Source organism: Drosophila pseudoobscura, chromosome 3 (assembly GCF_009870125.1).
Source record: "Drosophila pseudoobscura strain MV-25-SWS-2005 chromosome 3, UCI_Dpse_MV25, whole genome shotgun sequence".
Taxonomy (NCBI): domain Eukaryota; kingdom Metazoa; phylum Arthropoda; class Insecta; order Diptera; family Drosophilidae; genus Drosophila; species Drosophila pseudoobscura.
In genome coordinates this window covers 9,553,594-9,570,055 of record NC_046680.1, presented here as the reverse complement: position 1 = coordinate 9,570,055, position 16,462 = coordinate 9,553,594, and the positions used below count along the sequence as shown (strand labels likewise).

Sequence of the window (16,462 nt, the reverse complement as noted above, 5' to 3'; positions counted from 1 at the left end):
TCATCCGCAGGTCATCCCACTGATATCTGACGTGTGCATCCCCCAACGGGGATTTCGCTCATTTTATTTGCCTCAACGATTAGCAGACTCTTTATCAGACTCTACAAATAAAAGCAAGGGAGATCCCATTGAGATTCCATATATGCATTCGCATCGCATATGAAAAAACGGAAATGGAAACTACTAATCCTTCGGATAATTTCGCTCCTAATTTAAGAGAATGAAGAAAGTACATCGGAAAAGTAATCCAAATGTCTACGAGTATCTGCCATAAGAGGGCTGTCTCGAGTACCTACCAATTATTGAAACGAGTAGTATCCACGTGGCCCACTGATCGGCCGGACACACGAATTCATTCAGTTTTCGCTCTACCCGCAACGGCCACATCAGCGGCGGCAGCAGGGCTGAGATTTATGATCATTTGCCGGCACAGCGCTTACCAATAAATAGGTGGGCTCCCAGATAAGATATGACTTGCTTATAAGTAGCTGAGACTACTCCCGATTCTCCCACAGATACACGTACTATGTATCTGCAAGTGTGTGGGTCAGCGTATCTCGCAGTCAAATCAATGGCCCATTCAAGGTGCAGACGTGTGCAAGTGGAAGACGAACCCCAATCGCACCTTGGTGTGGAGCTATTAAAAGGCTACCTTACGAGTATTCTGAAATACATCCTAACAAGAAGATATATCCGAAACGATTCACGATACAATGATGGGTTGTATATTAAACCGACTGAAGGAGCAAGAGAATTAATCTCTTAGAATAAGTGTATGCAACTAATAATATCTGAGACTTCGCCTATTGACATGTGGCCTAAGGCCAGCCACTCACTTAGCTGAGTAAAAGTGTAAACAGTCAATAGCCGCAGAGCTCGGAGATCAAAGATCAGGGAGAAAGGTCGAACCTAGTCCCACTGTACCTGGCTTTATCAAATTTATTATTAGTTTATAGTATAAGGAGAGAGACATTACGTTTTGATAGAGCTTTGGACATCGACGAGGAATGGAGCCGGGTCTCCGCTAGTCAGTTCAATATCGACTCTCTGGGAGTGCGGTTGTGCCAGCTACGACGTGGATTTAGGTCGTTATCTGTGAGGTGCTCGAAGCTCATTTGAATTCAAGCCAAGAGCTAATTGCGGCAGTGGGCAGAAATGAAGTGCCTGATAGTGTTCGGGGTGATTGTGGCCGTGTTCGGAGCCTTTGTCGGCTACGGCTACTTGGTGTTTTCGGAGCTGACACGTCCGCTACCGAAGCCGGAGTTCAGCGACAGCACGTACTGGGGTCCCGGCGAGGCCAAAAGCTATGTGCCCGACAAGAAGATCTACGAGTTCCGTCTGGACGTGCCACAGGCGGAGATCGAGGATCTGCGCCAGCAGCTGAATCGCACCCTGCGGCTCGCCGAGCCACTCGACGGCATCTCGTTCGAGTACGGTTTCAACTCCTATGCCTTGGACCAGTTTGTTGAGTACTGGCGCGACAAGTATCTGACCAAATGGGATGAGCGCCAGGAGCTGTTCAACAAATTCAAGCAGTACACCACCGAGATCCAGGGGTTCGTATGTCGCTTGTTCTGCGTTGTACTTTAATTTGATTTTTCATTCTGTGCAGCCTGAATATTCACTTTATTCGCGAGAAGGCTAGCGCGGAGGCAGCCGCCAAGAAGCATGTCTATCCTCTGCTGCTGCTGCACGGCTGGCCGGGATCGGTGCGTGAGTTCTACGACATTATTCCCATGCTGACCAACGACCAGAACGTGACGGACTATGCCTTCGAGGTGGTGGCTCCCTCCCTGGTGGGCTACGGATGGTCTGATGTAAGCTCCTTTTGCTCCCAACCAGCGATATACCCTTGCTGATGCTTTGTTCTATACCCGTGCGTAGGCTGCCACTCGTCCCGGATTCAATGCCGCCGAAATGGCCACCGTGATGAGGAACCTGATGCTGCGTCTGGGCCACAAGAAGTTCTTCATTCAGGGCGGCGACTGGGGCAGCATCATCGGCAGCAACCTGGCCACCCTCTATCCGGAGAACGTGATCGGCTATCACTCCAACATGTGCGTCCTCAACTCGCCATTGGCCATCCTCAAGGGAATCTATGGCACCTACTTCTCGGAAAAGATTATTCCCTCGCGCTTCTTCTACGACCACCACTTCCCCGTGTGGGACAAGTACGCGGACCTGCTGCGGGAGAGCGGCTACTTCCACATCCAGGCCACCAAGCCGGACACCATTGGTGCTGCCCTCGCCACCAGCCCGGTAGGCCTGGCCGCCTACATCCTCGAGAAGTTCCAGTACTGCACCAATCCCGGCATGCAGCAGGACTTTGGGGCCATCGTCACCGTCTTTGGCCTCGAGCCGGTGCTGGACAACCTGATGGTCTATTACCTGACCAACTCGATCACCACTTCGGTCCGTTTCTACGCGGAGAACGTGTCCAAGGCGTACCGCGATCTGCAGCTGGACCGAGTGCCCACGCCCGTGCCCATGGGCTGCTCCCGTTTCCGCTACGATCTGCCCTCCGTCACGGACTGGCAGCTGCGCGACAAGTTCCCCAACCTGAAGCACTCCATGTACTTCCAGCAGGGCAGCCACTTTGCCGCCATGGAGATGCCTGCCATGCTGTACCAGGATTTCACCGCCTTCGTTGGCAAGATCGGTCTCCACGGTGAGAAGCCAAAATAAAGTAGTTTTTTTGTATGATTAGCAAAGATATGGAGATTAATTTTGGAAGGGGTGTACGGGTTTGTTTCTCGGAGAAACGTTCTCTTAATTGATCATGGAATTCCATCAGAATCATTACTTCAATTGGTTCGATCCTAAGCGAAGTTCTTATGCACCGAATTCCACAAAATATTTACGATCAAACAAAAATAAACAATTTGTTGGCAATGCTCGTAAAAGCTGATATCAAAAACAGCTGTGATCGCCTTTTGTACGGGTGTATCGTTTCGTTGTCTGGAACGAGAGCTTTTCACTGTTGATAATTCAAATTGTTGGTGATCATAGTCCACCCATGGACAAACGGGTAGGGCCGGCACACAGTGCCAATTGATAATTCAACTGCTAGATCGTCATCATGTAGAACACATTTATATTTCATAGAGATATCCATTAACATTCTAAGCATGAATCGCCAGCGCTCAATTGAGATCCAAAGCTTTTGGAACAATATCGCCTCGTCATGCTCGCTTCGCAGTGTGCAGCTGTGATTGCAAAGCTTAAAACAGAAGCCAAAAGCGCGCCGGCGAAAGCTTTCGTGCGCTGTGAGTTTGGCAAACCAAAATTAATTCTGTCTGGTATTTCGAGCCGATCGGCTGCAATTGAAATAAAGTTAAATAGTATACAAAAATTGCGCATCATGTCGAATGTATTTGTCCGATTTTTGATCGGAGGCCTGGCTCTGCTGGTCGCCGTTGGCTACAAGAACTACCGCGATCTGGCGGCGCCCGGCAAGCGGCCCGACCTCGACAACAATGCCTACTGGGGACCAAAGCTAGGCAAGCAGATCTACAAGGAGAACAAGGCCATCTTGCCGTATGACATCACCGTCAATCCAGAGGTAAGGGACAATTCATCTGTTGTACTTCTAAGTGATCTGATGATGATGCTTTGTTCCCCAGGTAATAGCCGATCTGAAGAGCCAACTGAGTCGTCCTCTGAAGCTGCAGGAACCGCTGGAGGGTGTGGGCTTTGAGTACGGATTCAATGCGAATGAGCTGCGCCAGGTGGTGAAATACTGGCGAGATACCTATCTGACCAACTGGAGCGAGCGCGAGCAGTATCTGAAGAAACTGGATCACTTCCAAACCGAGATACAGGGGTGAGTAGATGAAGGCGCAGCTGCTCAGCTCATTCACCTCATTCTTCGTATTGAGAGTTCTAACGAATGAAAACGAGTTCTCGGTTCATGCATATTTAGTTTGCCATTTGGAACGCATTAACAATTGACATTGGTAACCTCCTGCTAACCCCTGTTGCACCTTTTTGCAGATTGAAAATTCACTTTATTCATGCCAAGCCGAGCAAGGAGGCCGGAAAGCAGGGCAAGAAGGTGCTGCCCCTGCTCTTGATGCACGGCTGGCCGGGCACCGTTCGCGAATTCTACGATTTCATTCCCCTGCTGACCACGCCGAGCGACAAGAGCGACTACGTCTTCGAGGTGATTGCGCCCAGCCTGCCGGGCTATGGATGGTCTCAGGTAGGTCTAAGATGAAAACGCTTTTCACGGGACATCCCATCAGTAACATGACTGCTTCTCCTCCTTCTGCTATTAGGGATCTTCAAAGACTGGCTTTGGAGTGGCCCAAGTGGCAGTGGTGATGCGTAATCTGATGCTGCGTCTGGGCTTTGAGAAGTTTCTCGTCCAGGGCGGTGACTGGGGCTCGCTGATAGGCTCCAATGTGGCCGGGCTTTTCCCGGAGAATGTGCTCGGCTATCACTCGAACATGTGCGGCAACAACAGTCCCATGGGCAACCTGAAGCTGGTCCTGTCCTTTGTCTTTCCCAGCTGGTTCGTCGACGGCCAGTTCGCGCATTTCTACAGGGGCGCTGGTGGCCTCTTCAAGACCATCATGGAGGAGATGGGCTATGCCCACATCCAGGCCACCAAGCCGGACACTGTGGGCAATGCTCTGATCGATAACCCTATTGGGCTGGCCTCCTACATCCTGGAAAAGTTCTCCACGTGGACGAATCCCGCGTTCATGGCACTACCAGATGGCGGCCTTACCAAGCGCTTTACCTACGACCAGCTCCTGGACAACGTCATGATCTACTATGTGACCAACTCGATCACCACCTCCATGCGCCTGTACTCCGAGTCGATGAACAAGGCACAATCTTCCCTGGCTGTCGACTCGGTGCCCATTACGGCCAAGACTGGATGCACTCGATTCGCCCATGAAATCGCACACACCCCCGATGCCATTCTGGCCAACAAATTCCCCAATCTGGTGCACAGCACCTATTTCGAGGACGGCGGACATTTTCCGGCCTTCGAGCTACCGGAGCAGCTGTACGCAGACTTCACGGCCTTTGTGCAGAAAGCCGATCTCTAATCGAATTTCGTATTCGCTTGGAATGCAATAAATACGCTTATGTTTCTCTCTGTTTAAACAATCGCATTCACCGCTATTAAGAATGGCGATATCTGTTTTGAAAATTAAAATAAACCCAAACTATATGATAACACTGGTCTTATCTTATGTGAAAACCGAAAGTTGAAGAGCTACGCATACTACAAGAGTCCCTACGAATACATATATGTACATATATATTTATCAGAGCTCAGACAACTCTTACATAATATGTGGAGATCAGAATACCTTAGCAACGGTTGCGCATTGTATACCCTCTATCAAAGCTTTTTTCACATCGAAATACCCCCAAGCCAGTTCCTAATAAGAGAGCAGAAGCTTAGGCTACCTGTGGGACTGGGGGTACGTCTACGTTTCAGCTGCGTCGCAAAATATATCATTTAACGACGACCCTCTCCATGATCACTCTCGCCCAAAAACACGCCCCAGACTTTAACGATCCGGAGAGCCCCTACAGAGTTTCAAGTAGATCCAAAGTACACCCCACGATATGCCTTAACTGATCAACTCTTCGGGGCCGGCGTAGGGCATTAGTTTGTCAAACAAAAATGCTTATCATCATGAGTTAAATGTTCGAGAGCTGCGCCCACCACAATAATACTCATTTCTGGGACAGAGCTGCAGTCTAGGAGAATTGATAGTCAGCATGCCATTTGCTATAGTCCGATTGGGCGACGGCGGGACCGGTCATTGTGAGTTGAACTCTGGCGGTATAAGGTAATCGCTTCGTTATGTCCGTCACACTGAAAATTCTGGTGCTGGTGTTGGCCATTGGCGGCGGCCTAATCTATAAGAATGTCAGCCAGCTCTGGGCAGATTTGCCTGCCCCGAAACTGGATCCGCAGGAATGGTGGGGCGATGAGGCCCAGCCCAAGGACTATGCAGCCTATCTGGCCAACAGCTCGGAGGTGATTGGCAATCGGCTCAGCTATCCGGAGAAGGTAAGCTTCTAAGAAAAGTATGAAGTACATTCTGACCGTGCCTTCCGTAGACCGTCACGGATTTGTTTACTCGCTTGAATCGCACTCTGCGCCTCACTCCCCCACTGGAGGGTGTGGCCTTTGAGTACGGATTCAACACGGACTATCTTAAGGAAGTGGTGGAGTACTGGAGAGACGATTACCTGCCGCGTTGGCGCGAACGTGAAGTCTTCCTTTGGCAATTCAATCACTTCACCACCGATATTCAGGGGTGAGGCGATAAGCTCTTATCAGCCACCAGAGCGAGTCGAATGATAGTGTTGATTGACAATTTCAGGCTACGCATGCACTTCCTCCACCTGATGGTCTACGACGAGAACAAGGTGGGCAAGCAGCACTATCCGGTGCTCCTGCTGCACGGCTGGCCGGGATCGGTCCGCGAGTTCTACGATCTGATTCACCTGCTCCATCAGTCCAATCTGGATAAGAACAACAAGTACATCTTCGACGTGATTGTGCCCAGTTTGCCAGGCTATGGCTGGTCCCAGGTAGGTTTATATTAAAACCATAATAATCTCCATGTAACTATCTCACTGTTCCCCCCACAGGGCACGTCACGTAAGGGGCTTGGACCTGCCCAAGTGGCCGTGATAATGAGCAACCTTATGGCACGCCTGGGGTACGATAAGTACTTCATTCAGGGCGGCGATTGGGGCAGCATCATTGGCAGCCACATGGCCACCCTCTACCCGGAGAAGGTCCTCGGCTATCACTCCAATATGTGCACCAGCATGAGCCCCAAGTCCCATGTAATGGGTGCGCTGGCCGGGCTATGGCCCAGTCTCTTTGTGCCCAGTGGCTTCGAGGACCTATTCTTCCCAAAGTCGCGCCAGCTGAGCTATCTGATTGAGGAGAGCGGTTACTTCCACTTGCAGGCCACCAAGCCGGACACCGTTGGCGCAGCCCTCACCGATAACCCAGTCGGCCTGGCCGCCTATATTCTGGAAAAGTTCTCCACGTGGACCAATCCCAGCTACCGGTCCCTGGCCGATGGCGGCATCACGAAGCGCTACACGATGGACGCCCTGCTGGACAACGTGATGATCTACTATCTGACCAACTCAATCACCACCTCGCAGCGCCTGTACGCCGAGGCCTACAGCAAGGAGCAGCGTGGACTGCTGCTGGAGCGCGTCCCCACCCCGGTACCAACTGGGTGTGCCCGCTTCAAGAGCGATATCATGCATTTCCTGGATATTCAGCTGAAGGATAAGTTCCCGAACCTGATACACAGCACGTATCACAAACAGGGCGGACACTTTGCTGCCCTCGAGGTGCCCAAAGTGCTGCACAAGGATTTCCTAGAGTTCGTCAAGAAGGTTGAACAGAAGTTTAATATTAAGCCACTGTAGTTTTATTTTTTTAAGTTAAATAAAAAGGCCCGCTCTGCTGATATCGATAGCTCCGATCGATAGCACGAATATCATATCCCTGCACGTCTCTACATCCTGGAATGGAAGCATTGGAAATGGTCGGACAATCGAAAAGTGGCGGCAGAAAGTAAGGACAAAGGAAACAAACGATAGTAGAGCAAAGGAAAACTGAACAAATTTACGTGTAGAGTAGGCAGGCCTCGCTCCACATACATAAGTTTGACTTTCCGAAAATCAATCAGCAGTCAATTTTCCGTTTGAAACTCAAGCGGTCTAGCCCAAAAAATCTTTCAGTGGACATAAACGGTAATATCGCACAATGAGTGACCTTAAATTGACCGTAGCCCTAACCAGCAGCAACGGAGAGAACATGTCGCGCCATGACATGCTGCAATGGGTCAATACCATGGTGCAGGGCCACTTCAAAAAGATCGAAGAGCTGAGCTCAGGTAAGATACTGCGTGCGCACGCTGGCGATGTTCTTACTTAGGGCCAATGCTCTTCTCTTAGGTGTTGCCTACTGCCAAATGATGGAGCTGATCTTCCCCAACTGCATCAACCTGAAGCGCGTGAAGATGAGCGCAAAGCTGGAGCACGAATGCCTCCACAATCTCAAGTTGTTTCAGAGCGCCTTTACCCGCCTCAAGCTGGACAAAGCAGTGCCCATCGATCGCTTGATCAAGGGCCGCTTCCAGGACAACTTTGAGTTTCTGCAGTGGTTCAAGAAGTTCTTCGACTCGCAGGCTCCGGGCTTGGAGAACATCAAATCGGCTGCCAATGCGCCCATTCCGAAACCAATAAAGCCGCGCGGCTTCGCTAAGGAACTAGCCAAAGCAGTGTCGCCACCATCTAACGGAACGGGCGCAGAGGAAGATCTCACCACAAGGGACCTGATGAGCGAGATGCAGACCTTGAGCATCAAGATCGACGGTGCCATAGTAACACGCGACGAGTGCTACAACAAGCTGCTCCAAATCGAACGCCTGATGGACGACGTGACAAACAGCAACAATCACGCGGAGTTCTGCAGCCGCATCTATACCGTGCTTTATAAGACCATGGATGGCCAGCCCTCTGCAGAAATTCAAGGAATCAATGGAAATGCCGTCTCCAATAGTGAAATGGTCGAGCCGGAGGCTGATGGAGAGTATTGAGGTGTTTATAATGTCATTGTTGTTCTTATTTTATTTTGTATTATTAAATCTACATATTGTGCATTAACTGTTGGAGTCATTATCCGAGGAGGAGTAGTCGCCCACCAGACTCAAGGACTTTGCAGGCGGTGATGGAGCTTCTTCGGACTGGTCAGATTGTTTGCGCCGGATGCCCAAATCCTGGACCTGCAGCTGTGTGTTGAGAACCTTTTGCCGCTTCAGGCCGCCGAAGGTTGTCGCTGTGGCTCCTGGCAATGCCGGTTGCATGAGTAGATCGAGACGCTGCTCTGATTCCCGCTCAATGGCCGATTTGGTTTGAAGCTTCATCAAGGCCGCCATTTGCCTGTCCTGATCTGTTTCCGGCAGAAGGGCAACGTCTAGACTGCTCTTAGCCAGCAGCTGGCGATCCAGTTCCTGCTGGCCCTTTAGCTCCTTCTTTTGATGCCGGAACTCGGACCGAAGGCGGCAGTTGGCTTCGTAGGTGTCGTCCCACACGCTCTGGTTGCGCTCGAACAGTTTCTGGAGCACAGGTTTGGCATCGGCGGCAGCTTTAGCATCCTTGGCCTGGTGCTCCAGCTTGTACATGGCGTCGTCGAAGAGCCGCTTCTGCACCTCCTTCGTCTCCGGCACAACCTGCTCATTCTGCAGCGGATCCCAGCGGTTCTCCTGCCGTCGCGCCCCAGAGAGAATGGTATAGTCGAGATTGCCTGGATCCGTTTGGATCTCGAAGTGATTGTCGCACAAGTGGCATTTCATGCGAAACTTGTAGATCGGTGTGGTGTAGTACATTCCCACCTTGGTCTTCTCCGCATTGTAGCGCACACCCATCCCGATGTGGTTCTTGCAGCCGTCGCACCAGATATTGTAGGGCATCTCAAAGCGGATGATAATGATGCCCAGGTGGATCTTCCGGGCACGTTCCCGCAGGGCATGCGTGCCCTGAAATTTATTGAGTCCGCCCTTCTTTGGATCATAGTCGGGCGGGTAATACTTATTTTGTCCCTTGCGCTCGCCCATTTCGTCCGAATTTGTAAATAAAACTTGGCTGAACTTGGATTCAGCAGTAAACAGCTGTTTTCACCTCTGCACAACAACAGCTGTTAAAACTACTTGTGAACGCTGACGATTTCGCTTTTTTCCCGTCTCATCTGGTATTTTTTTAAGGTCAACTGCGGGGAAATTTTTTAAAAATGTTTCTAATCCACAAAGTTTCTTTGCGACATGAATGATGATGATGATTTATGAACTGGCACATCTTGGCACTTGGCACTACATAATTAAAATATCAATCGGATACTGATGAAACTTGAAGTATTTTAGAGCAGCTCAGGTAAAAAACACGAAATGATTTGTCATATTTTTCACTCAGCGAAGAGTGTGACCAGATGTGCATGCTCTCCGTACTGTTTTGTGTTTGTTTACAAATGTTACAGTTAAGAATTCAAATTATTTGTAAGCGATGTGACGCTGGAGGACGAGGACCAAGCTGGAATTAAGCCCAATTACACCATCAAATGAGCATGGCTGCGTTTCTATATATGGCAATAGAGTTTCCATGGAGTGAAGGAAGCTACAGAAAATCTCTACAACTTTCCCTTCCGCCCTCTAGTTTTATTAATTTTCGCACTTTTGATCCTTCTTCTCAACTGGAAATGGCATATAGACCCAGCAAGAAAGTCAAATGTGTCTCAGCATTGAGGATCGATTCTGGAAACTATAAATGAACGTGCGGAACGGGAAAGAAAAGAAGAATAATTTTTCCATGTTTAACAAGCACAAACTAAAACAAAATAAATCGCTAACCGACAATCATGAGGAAGCCCGAGAATACGAAAACACCTATCAACAAATATCAATTACATACGGATAATCGTCAGTCGGAAATCGCGTTGGTACATCACACGGCTGAAAACGCTCGGTCCATGTTGCCACGGAAGGCCTGCGGGAAAAACCATTATAAATCATTGCAAAAGTGTTCAAGTGACCATTAAACTATTGGCAACAAGCTCTACAGCAGCGGAACTTAGAATATGTTAAATAAATTCCGTGTTGTGCACAATAAACTGCGATTATATAAGAATTTTGAATTGCTCGGACAGAAGGCAGCGATCGAATTCACATTGCCCAGCGTCAGCTTCTGCACGCCGCACTTGGCGTATATAGGCACGGAAAGGAGCATGGTGATGATAGCTTCGGCAGGTAGGATTTCGAAACACATCTTGCCAAGAAACGATGTCTTGTTATTTTGTTCACAAATTATTATTTTAAATTTAAAGTATGCTGGCAGTATGGCCGCAGATTTATTGATAAGATGTATAGTCGGACCCTCAGAAATTTACCGAAATATATCGACTAATTTTAAAAATATACCGTAAATATACCAGTGCTTTTTCGCGGTTTGCTCAAGTTGTTCCCCTGTTTAAATAGAAGGGGTTACGTGGGTTAAGTTCTTTCACTCACTCATTATTTATGGTATATTAATGGTATATTAAATTTCATTTTCAAAGCTATATAGAAATACAATAAGAGTAAGTGTTTAAAATAAGCCAGTCGATTACAAAATAGGTTCATAAAATTATGTGGGCTTATAATATTTAACGGAACATCAAAATTAAGCAATATGGTTTCCAATCCTTGTCGGTGAACGATTAACCCATTATAAGCCAAGGGAGTATTTCAATTTTCCAGACATTTACCTCAAGTAGTTGAACTATTTAAATATACGGGGGCTTAAGTGGGCTAAGTTGGATTTTTCATCATACGGCTATATCGTTGTATATAAAAACAGCAACAACGCGACAGTTTCGAGAACACGGTGAGAACAGCAATAAATTCGAAAATATGAGTATGGCTACAAGCGGAATTGTCGAGTCATTTCCTACGGGTGCCCTGGTGCCCAAGGCGGAGACAGGAGTGCTAAATTTTCTGCAAAAGTATCCCGAATACGACGGCAAAGATGTAACCATTGCCATATTTGATTCCGGTGTGGATCCTCGGGCTACCGGACTTGAGGTGAGTTGGCATTTTTAATTGGCGGTGTCATGGATTTCCATTTCACATTTCGCTCGATGAACTTGTGTGCATATCTTCAGACGCTTGTCGATGGCAAAACGATTAAAGTGATTGAGCGCTACGACTGCTCGGGATGCGGCGACGTAGATATGAAGAAGAAGGTAACACCAGATGAAAATGGAACCCTGAAGGGTTTGTCTGGCACCACATTGACGCTCAGTCCCGAGCTGCTGGCTCTGAACACTGACACTGACAAGGCGGTTCGCGTGGGCCTCAAGTGCTTCGGTGATCTGGTGCCCTCCAAGGTGCGCGATAACATTGTAGCCCAGGCCAAGCTGAAGCACTGGGATAAGCCCCACAAGATTGCCACGGCCAACGCCAGTCGCAAGATATCTGAATTCGAGTCGCAAAATACAGGTACGTTAGCCAAAAGCCGACTGCAGAGAAAATCGGGTCGCTAAATACATACATATGCATATCCTTATTTCAGGTGAAGCCCCCAAACTGCCGTGGGACAAGAAAATCATCAAAGAGAACCTAGACTTTGAGCTGGAGATGCTCAATAGCTATGAGAAGGTCTACAACGACGTTAAGACCTCGTACGACTGTGTCCTCTTTCCCACGGCCAACGGATGGCTAACCCTCATTGACACCACCGAGCAGGGCAACCTGGATGGGGCCCTGCGCATTGGCGAGTACTCAAAGACGCACGAGACGCAGAACGTAGATGACTTCCTGTCGATATCAGTAAACGTCCACGATGAGGGCGATGTTCTGGAAATCGTCGGCATGTGCTCGCCCCATGGCACGCACGTCTCGTCGATAGCCAGTGGCAACCACAGCTCCAGAGACGTTGACGGCGTAGCACCGAATGCCAAAATCGTGTCCATGACCATCGGAGATGGCCGCCTGGGGTCCATGGAGACTGGCACCGCTCTGGTTCGGGCCATGACGAAGGTAATGGAGCTGTGCCGCGAGGGAAGACGCATCGACGTGATCAACATGAGCTATGGCGAGCATGCCAACTGGTCGAATTCCGGGTAAGCTAGTCTGAGTGGCCTAATGGAAGCTAACCCAAAAGTGCCTGTTTCTTTAGCGAGTTTGGTGATAAACGTCGAAAGGTAAAGAAGAATAGTGGGTGTTCGAGGTACGTTCAAGAACCCACACAATCTACACTCCATTCCTCTTTTTCTCCGACATCTGACATCAGATAAACACGCTACAGCAAGCATTTTCCTGTGATATCAATTAAATTTAATCTCTGCCTCTCTGCCTAATTTATTTCAGCCGCGTTGGCGACCTAATGAACGAGATCGTAAACAAGTATGGCGTTGTCTGGGTAGCTTCCGCGGGCAACCATGGACCAGCGCTCAGCACTGTTGGCACACCGCCGGATATCAGTCAGCCCAGCCTGATTGGCGTGGGTGCCTATGTCTCGCCCCAAATGATGGAGGCAGAGTATGCCATGCGGGACAAGCTGCCCGGCAATGTGTACACATGGACCTCGCGCGATCCCTGCATCGATGGCGGCCAGGGCGTTACGGTCTGTGCTCCCGGGGGGGCCATTGCGTCCGTACCACAGTTCACCATGAGCAAGTCGCAGCTGATGAATGGCACCAGCATGGCCGCACCCCATGTGGCCGGTGCTGTGGCCCTGCTTATCTCCGGACTCAAGCAGCAAAACATTGAGTATTCGCCGTACAGTATTAAGCGTGCCCTGAGCGTCACTGCCACCAAACTGAGCTATGTGGATCCCTTTGCCCAGGGTCACGGACTGCTGAATGTGGAGAAGGCCTTCGAGCATTTGGTGGAGAATCGTCAGTCCAAGGATAATATGTTGCGGTGGGTCCCAGCCCCATTGGGTGTCTCCGATTGGAGTATAGAATGTTTTGTATGCAATATTTCAGGTTCTCGGTTCGCGTGGGCAACAACCAGGCCAAGGGCATCCACGTACGGCAAGGCGTCCTCCGTAATTTCATCGATTTCAATGTCAACATCGAGCCGGTCTTCTTCAACGACAAGGAGACGGGTTAGTATCCAAACAGCATCCAAGAAGCACTCACTAAGCTGTTTTCCCCTTACAGATCCCAAGGATAAGTTTAACTTTAATGTGCGTTTGAATCTGATAAGCTCCCAGACCTGGGCGCAGTGTGGCTCCTTTCTGGATCTCAGCTATGGCACTCGCTCCATTGTCGTCCGCATCGACCCCACAGGACTTCCTCCCGGCGTACACAGCGCTGTGTAAGCAGTCCTCCCCCCCCTAATTGTCCTTTGTTTACACCTATCTATGTTTCAGGATTCGAGCCTACGACACGGACTGCGTCACCAAGGGCCCTCTCTTTGAGATCCCTGTGACTGTGGTGCAGCCCCATGTCCTGGAGTCTGATCTGAACACACCAATCTTCGAGCCAGCCTCCTCCAAGGGGGACAACAGCGTTGAGTTCCAGCCCAATACCATTCAGCGGGACTTTATCTTGGTCCCAGACCGTGCCACCTGGGCAGGTGAGAGCTCAGCAGCGTTCTATTGTTCAGTTTCGGTATAAAATGAAATTTTTTCGTGTTTTTACAGTGCTGCGCATGCGCATCACCGATCCCAATCGTGGCAAGGACACAGGAAAATTCTTCCTACACACCAATCAGTTGCTGCCAAAGCAGTCCTGCCGAAAGAACGAGACCATGAAGATCATTTCCGTCAGCTCGGACCATGAAACGACCACGACCTTTAGGGTAAAGGCTGGCAAGATTCTGGAGCTGTGCATAGCCAAGTATTGGTCCAACTATGGCCAGAGTCACTTGAAGTACAGCCTGGAATTCCGTGGCGTTGAAGCCTCCAATCCCAATGCATGTGAGTCGCCATCGATAGCGAGTCCTGCTCCTTTGGTCCACTAATCCACGCTAATCCTTTCCAGATGTTATGCATGCTGGCAAAGGCATTCACAAACTGGAAATCGAGGCCCTGGTGGCGGAGGATATCCTGCCACAGCTGCAACTGAAGACTGCCGCCGTTGTGCTGAAGCCCACTGAGGCAAAGATCTCGCCATTGAGCGCCACCCGTGATGTCATACCAGAGGGTCGACAGGTATACCAGAACCTATTTGTGTACAATCTGAATGTGGCCAAGGCGGCGGAGGTGTCCCTCCATGCTCCTATTTTCAATGATTCGCTGTACGAGTCGGAGTTCGAATCCCAGATGTGGATGCTGTACGATGGAAATAAGGCCTTGGTGGCCACCGGCGATGCACACTCGCAGAATTTCTTCACAAAGCTAGAGAAGGGCGAATATACAATTCGCCTGCAGGTGCGTCACGAGAAACGCGATCTGCTGGAAAAGATTTCGGACGCCAATCTGGTGGCCTCGTTCAAGCTTGTCAATATCCTCAACCTCGACTTCTACGAGAACTACAATCATTGCATTGTAGGAGGGCGCAAGCTGGCTGCCGCTGTGGTGCGGCGATCCACGCGAGTGGTGTACATTGCCCCCATTAGCCAGGAGCGTCTGAACAAGGCCAATCTCCCGGCTCAGTGTGCCTGGCTGTCCGGCAACCTGGTCTTCCCCAAGGACGAGGCAGGCCGTCGTGTGGCGCTACATTCATTCACTTATATCCTCAATCCTGCCGAGAAGAAGACAAATTCATCTGGAAACGGCAACAGCTCTGCAAATGCCTCGGTAGCAGCAGCAGCACCCGCTGCCGTCAGCGCCAATACAACCAAGCCAAAGGCTCCGGCCACGCCGCCGGCAGCCACGTCCGTCAATCCGGCCAATTCAGCCGCCGGCGATGGAGTCGCCACGCAGACCGACACGTCATCGGAGGGCAATGGCAGTCCCGCCTCGCCCAAGAAGGGGAAAACAAATTCGGATGAATATAGCGAGATTTTGCGTGACTTCCAGTGCACGCACATTGTCAAGTGTGGTAAGAGATTACCCATATCCATCTATTGATTGACTTATTGAAATGCCTTTTCTTGCAGAACCGGAGATGGCCGAGAAGATATACAACGAGGTGGTGGAAGCCCATCCCAAGCATTTACAGGCACATCTGCTGCTCATCCAGAACATCGAGGCAGCTCAGTTGAAGTCTGCTTTTCCGCTGACCTTTACAAATGGTCAAAAGAGCGAGAATCCTGTGGGAGAGAATGCCGACCAGCAGAATGAAGAACAGAAGAAGCTGCGAAGTGCCCTGGAACGCGTGATCAAGCTGGCCGAGAATGTGATTGTGGAAACCGATGCAGAGGCATTGCTATCCTACTACGGGCTCAAGAACGACACTCGTCCCGATGCGGCCAAGATTAAGACGTATGTGAATGAAAGTTGATACAATTTGATCGATTGACTGTACAACTAACTTTAATTTTCAGTAACATGGACAAGCAGCGAAACAATCTCATCGAAGCCCTCAGCAAGAAGGGCATAGCCATTGCCAAGTTGGCTGTCCTAGATGACAGTCTCAAGGATCGCCTGGCCGATATAAACGATGTGTACACGCATATTATCAAGTTTGTGGACGCCAACGACTCGAAGGCAATACAGTTTGCATTGTGGCATGCCTACGCCCATGCCCACTACGGACGCATGTACAAGTACATTGTGAAGCTGATTGAAGACAAGCGCACACGCGAGCAATACGACGAACTGGCCGCCATCAACAGTGCCTTGGGGCACGAGCACATTACAGCAGTTATTAAACGCATGACTGTCTCCTCTTTCCCAAGCACATACCGTCTGTTCTAAAACTCTGCTCAAATAATAGGAAGCATGTTCACAAACGCACTAATGCGGTTACCATTTTGTTTTATATCTAAATTAACCAATATGTCTATGAATAAACCACAAATGTAACGTATCT

General features: G+C 49.6%; 6 protein-coding genes across 8 annotated transcripts; 5 read left to right on the top strand and 1 right to left on the bottom strand.

Moving 5' to 3' along the window:
- The first annotated feature begins 1,000 nt into the window (after positions 1-1,000).
- On the top strand, positions 1,001-2,711 carry Jheh3 (Juvenile hormone epoxide hydrolase 3). Its single transcript, XM_001360641.4, has 3 exons — positions 1,001-1,556; positions 1,613-1,817; positions 1,885-2,711. The coding sequence occupies exons 1-3, from the start codon at positions 1,156-1,158 to the stop codon at positions 2,683-2,685; spliced, it is 1,407 nt and encodes a 468-aa protein (XP_001360678.2). The 5' UTR covers positions 1,001-1,155; the 3' UTR covers positions 2,686-2,711.
- Positions 2,712-3,253: 542 nt separating this feature from the next.
- Jheh2 (Juvenile hormone epoxide hydrolase 2) lies at positions 3,254-5,186 on the top strand. The gene is made up of 4 exons (XM_001360642.4): positions 3,254-3,562; positions 3,624-3,823; positions 3,994-4,201; positions 4,278-5,186. Exons 1-4 carry the CDS (start codon positions 3,362-3,364, stop codon positions 5,058-5,060), a joined length of 1,392 nt encoding a protein of 463 aa, XP_001360679.3. The 5' UTR covers positions 3,254-3,361; the 3' UTR covers positions 5,061-5,186.
- Positions 5,187-5,763: 577 nt separating this feature from the next.
- Positions 5,764-7,480, top strand: Jheh1 (Juvenile hormone epoxide hydrolase 1). The gene is made up of 4 exons (XM_001360640.4): positions 5,764-6,040; positions 6,091-6,290; positions 6,357-6,567; positions 6,628-7,480. Exons 1-4 carry the CDS (start codon positions 5,831-5,833, stop codon positions 7,429-7,431), a joined length of 1,425 nt encoding a protein of 474 aa, XP_001360677.2. The 5' UTR covers positions 5,764-5,830; the 3' UTR covers positions 7,432-7,480.
- A 109-nt stretch (positions 7,481-7,589) lies between these two features.
- LOC4804055 (microtubule-associated protein RP/EB family member 2) lies at positions 7,590-8,673 on the top strand. 2 transcript variants are annotated; one of them, XM_015184086.2, is made up of 3 exons: positions 7,590-7,758; positions 7,810-7,901; positions 7,963-8,673. In XM_015184086.2, the coding sequence occupies exons 2-3, from the start codon at positions 7,823-7,825 to the stop codon at positions 8,604-8,606; spliced, it is 723 nt and encodes a 240-aa protein (XP_015039572.1). In that variant the 5' UTR covers positions 7,590-7,758; positions 7,810-7,822; the 3' UTR covers positions 8,607-8,673. The 2 variants fall into 2 exon arrangements, with proteins under 2 accessions (XP_015039572.1, XP_001360676.2); XM_001360639.4 differs by having other exon boundaries at positions 7,602-7,901.
- Positions 8,611-9,718, bottom strand: LOC4804054 (coiled-coil domain-containing protein 130 homolog). Its single transcript, XM_001360638.4, has one exon. The coding sequence runs from the start codon at positions 9,621-9,623 to the stop codon at positions 8,670-8,672; it is 954 nt and encodes a 317-aa protein (XP_001360675.2). The 5' UTR covers positions 9,624-9,718; the 3' UTR covers positions 8,611-8,669.
- Positions 9,719-10,097: 379 nt separating this feature from the next.
- On the top strand, positions 10,098-16,459 carry TppII (Tripeptidyl-peptidase II). Of its 2 annotated transcripts, XM_015184084.2 has the most exons (13): positions 10,099-10,805; positions 11,395-11,618; positions 11,699-12,035; positions 12,109-12,658; positions 12,715-12,765; positions 12,906-13,460; positions 13,526-13,647; positions 13,703-13,859; positions 13,915-14,120; positions 14,188-14,463; positions 14,528-15,529; positions 15,588-15,912; positions 15,975-16,459. In XM_015184084.2, the coding sequence occupies exons 1-13, from the start codon at positions 10,637-10,639 to the stop codon at positions 16,345-16,347; spliced, it is 4,347 nt and encodes a 1,448-aa protein (XP_015039570.2). In that variant the 5' UTR covers positions 10,099-10,636; the 3' UTR covers positions 16,348-16,459. The 2 variants fall into 2 exon arrangements, with proteins under 2 accessions (XP_001360674.2, XP_015039570.2); XM_001360637.4 differs by lacking the exon at positions 12,715-12,765 and having other exon boundaries at positions 10,098-10,805.
- Positions 16,460-16,462: the final 3 nt, after the last annotated feature.

Excerpts from the sequence above, each read along its gene's own strand:
- Jheh1 (XM_001360640.4), top strand. The coding sequence starts at position 5,831 with ATGTCCGTCACACTGAAAATTCTGGTGCTGGTGTTGGCCATTGGCGGC. Across the intron at positions 6,291-6,356 it reads TTCACCACCGATATTCAGGG|GCTACGCATGCACTTCCTCC; the intron begins GTGAGGCGATAA and ends TGACAATTTCAG. Across the intron at positions 6,568-6,627 it reads CAGGCTATGGCTGGTCCCAG|GGCACGTCACGTAAGGGGCT; the intron begins GTAGGTTTATAT and ends TTCCCCCCACAG.
- TppII (XM_015184084.2), top strand. The coding sequence starts at position 10,637 with ATGTTAAATAAATTCCGTGTTGTGCACAATAAACTGCGATTATATAAG. Across the intron at positions 10,806-11,394 it reads GGTGATGATAGCTTCGGCAG|CAACAACGCGACAGTTTCGA; the intron begins GTAGGATTTCGA and ends ATATAAAAACAG. Across the intron at positions 14,121-14,187 it reads AGACCGTGCCACCTGGGCAG|TGCTGCGCATGCGCATCACC; the intron begins GTGAGAGCTCAG and ends GTGTTTTTACAG.
- LOC4804055 (XM_001360639.4), top strand. The coding sequence starts at position 7,772 with ATGAGTGACCTTAAATTGACCGTAGCCCTAACCAGCAGCAACGGAGAG. Across the intron at positions 7,902-7,962 it reads GATCGAAGAGCTGAGCTCAG|GTGTTGCCTACTGCCAAATG; the intron begins GTAAGATACTGC and ends CTCTTCTCTTAG.
- Jheh2 (XM_001360642.4), top strand. The coding sequence starts at position 3,362 with ATGTCGAATGTATTTGTCCGATTTTTGATCGGAGGCCTGGCTCTGCTG. Across the intron at positions 3,563-3,623 it reads ACATCACCGTCAATCCAGAG|GTAATAGCCGATCTGAAGAG; the intron begins GTAAGGGACAAT and ends TTTGTTCCCCAG. Across the intron at positions 4,202-4,277 it reads CGGGCTATGGATGGTCTCAG|GGATCTTCAAAGACTGGCTT; the intron begins GTAGGTCTAAGA and ends TTCTGCTATTAG.
- LOC4804054 (XM_001360638.4), bottom strand. The coding sequence starts at position 9,623 with ATGGGCGAGCGCAAGGGACAAAATAAGTATTACCCGCCCGACTATGAT.
- Jheh3 (XM_001360641.4), top strand. The coding sequence starts at position 1,156 with ATGAAGTGCCTGATAGTGTTCGGGGTGATTGTGGCCGTGTTCGGAGCC. Across the intron at positions 1,557-1,612 it reads TACACCACCGAGATCCAGGG|CCTGAATATTCACTTTATTC; the intron begins GTTCGTATGTCG and ends CATTCTGTGCAG. Across the intron at positions 1,818-1,884 it reads TGGGCTACGGATGGTCTGAT|GCTGCCACTCGTCCCGGATT; the intron begins GTAAGCTCCTTT and ends ACCCGTGCGTAG.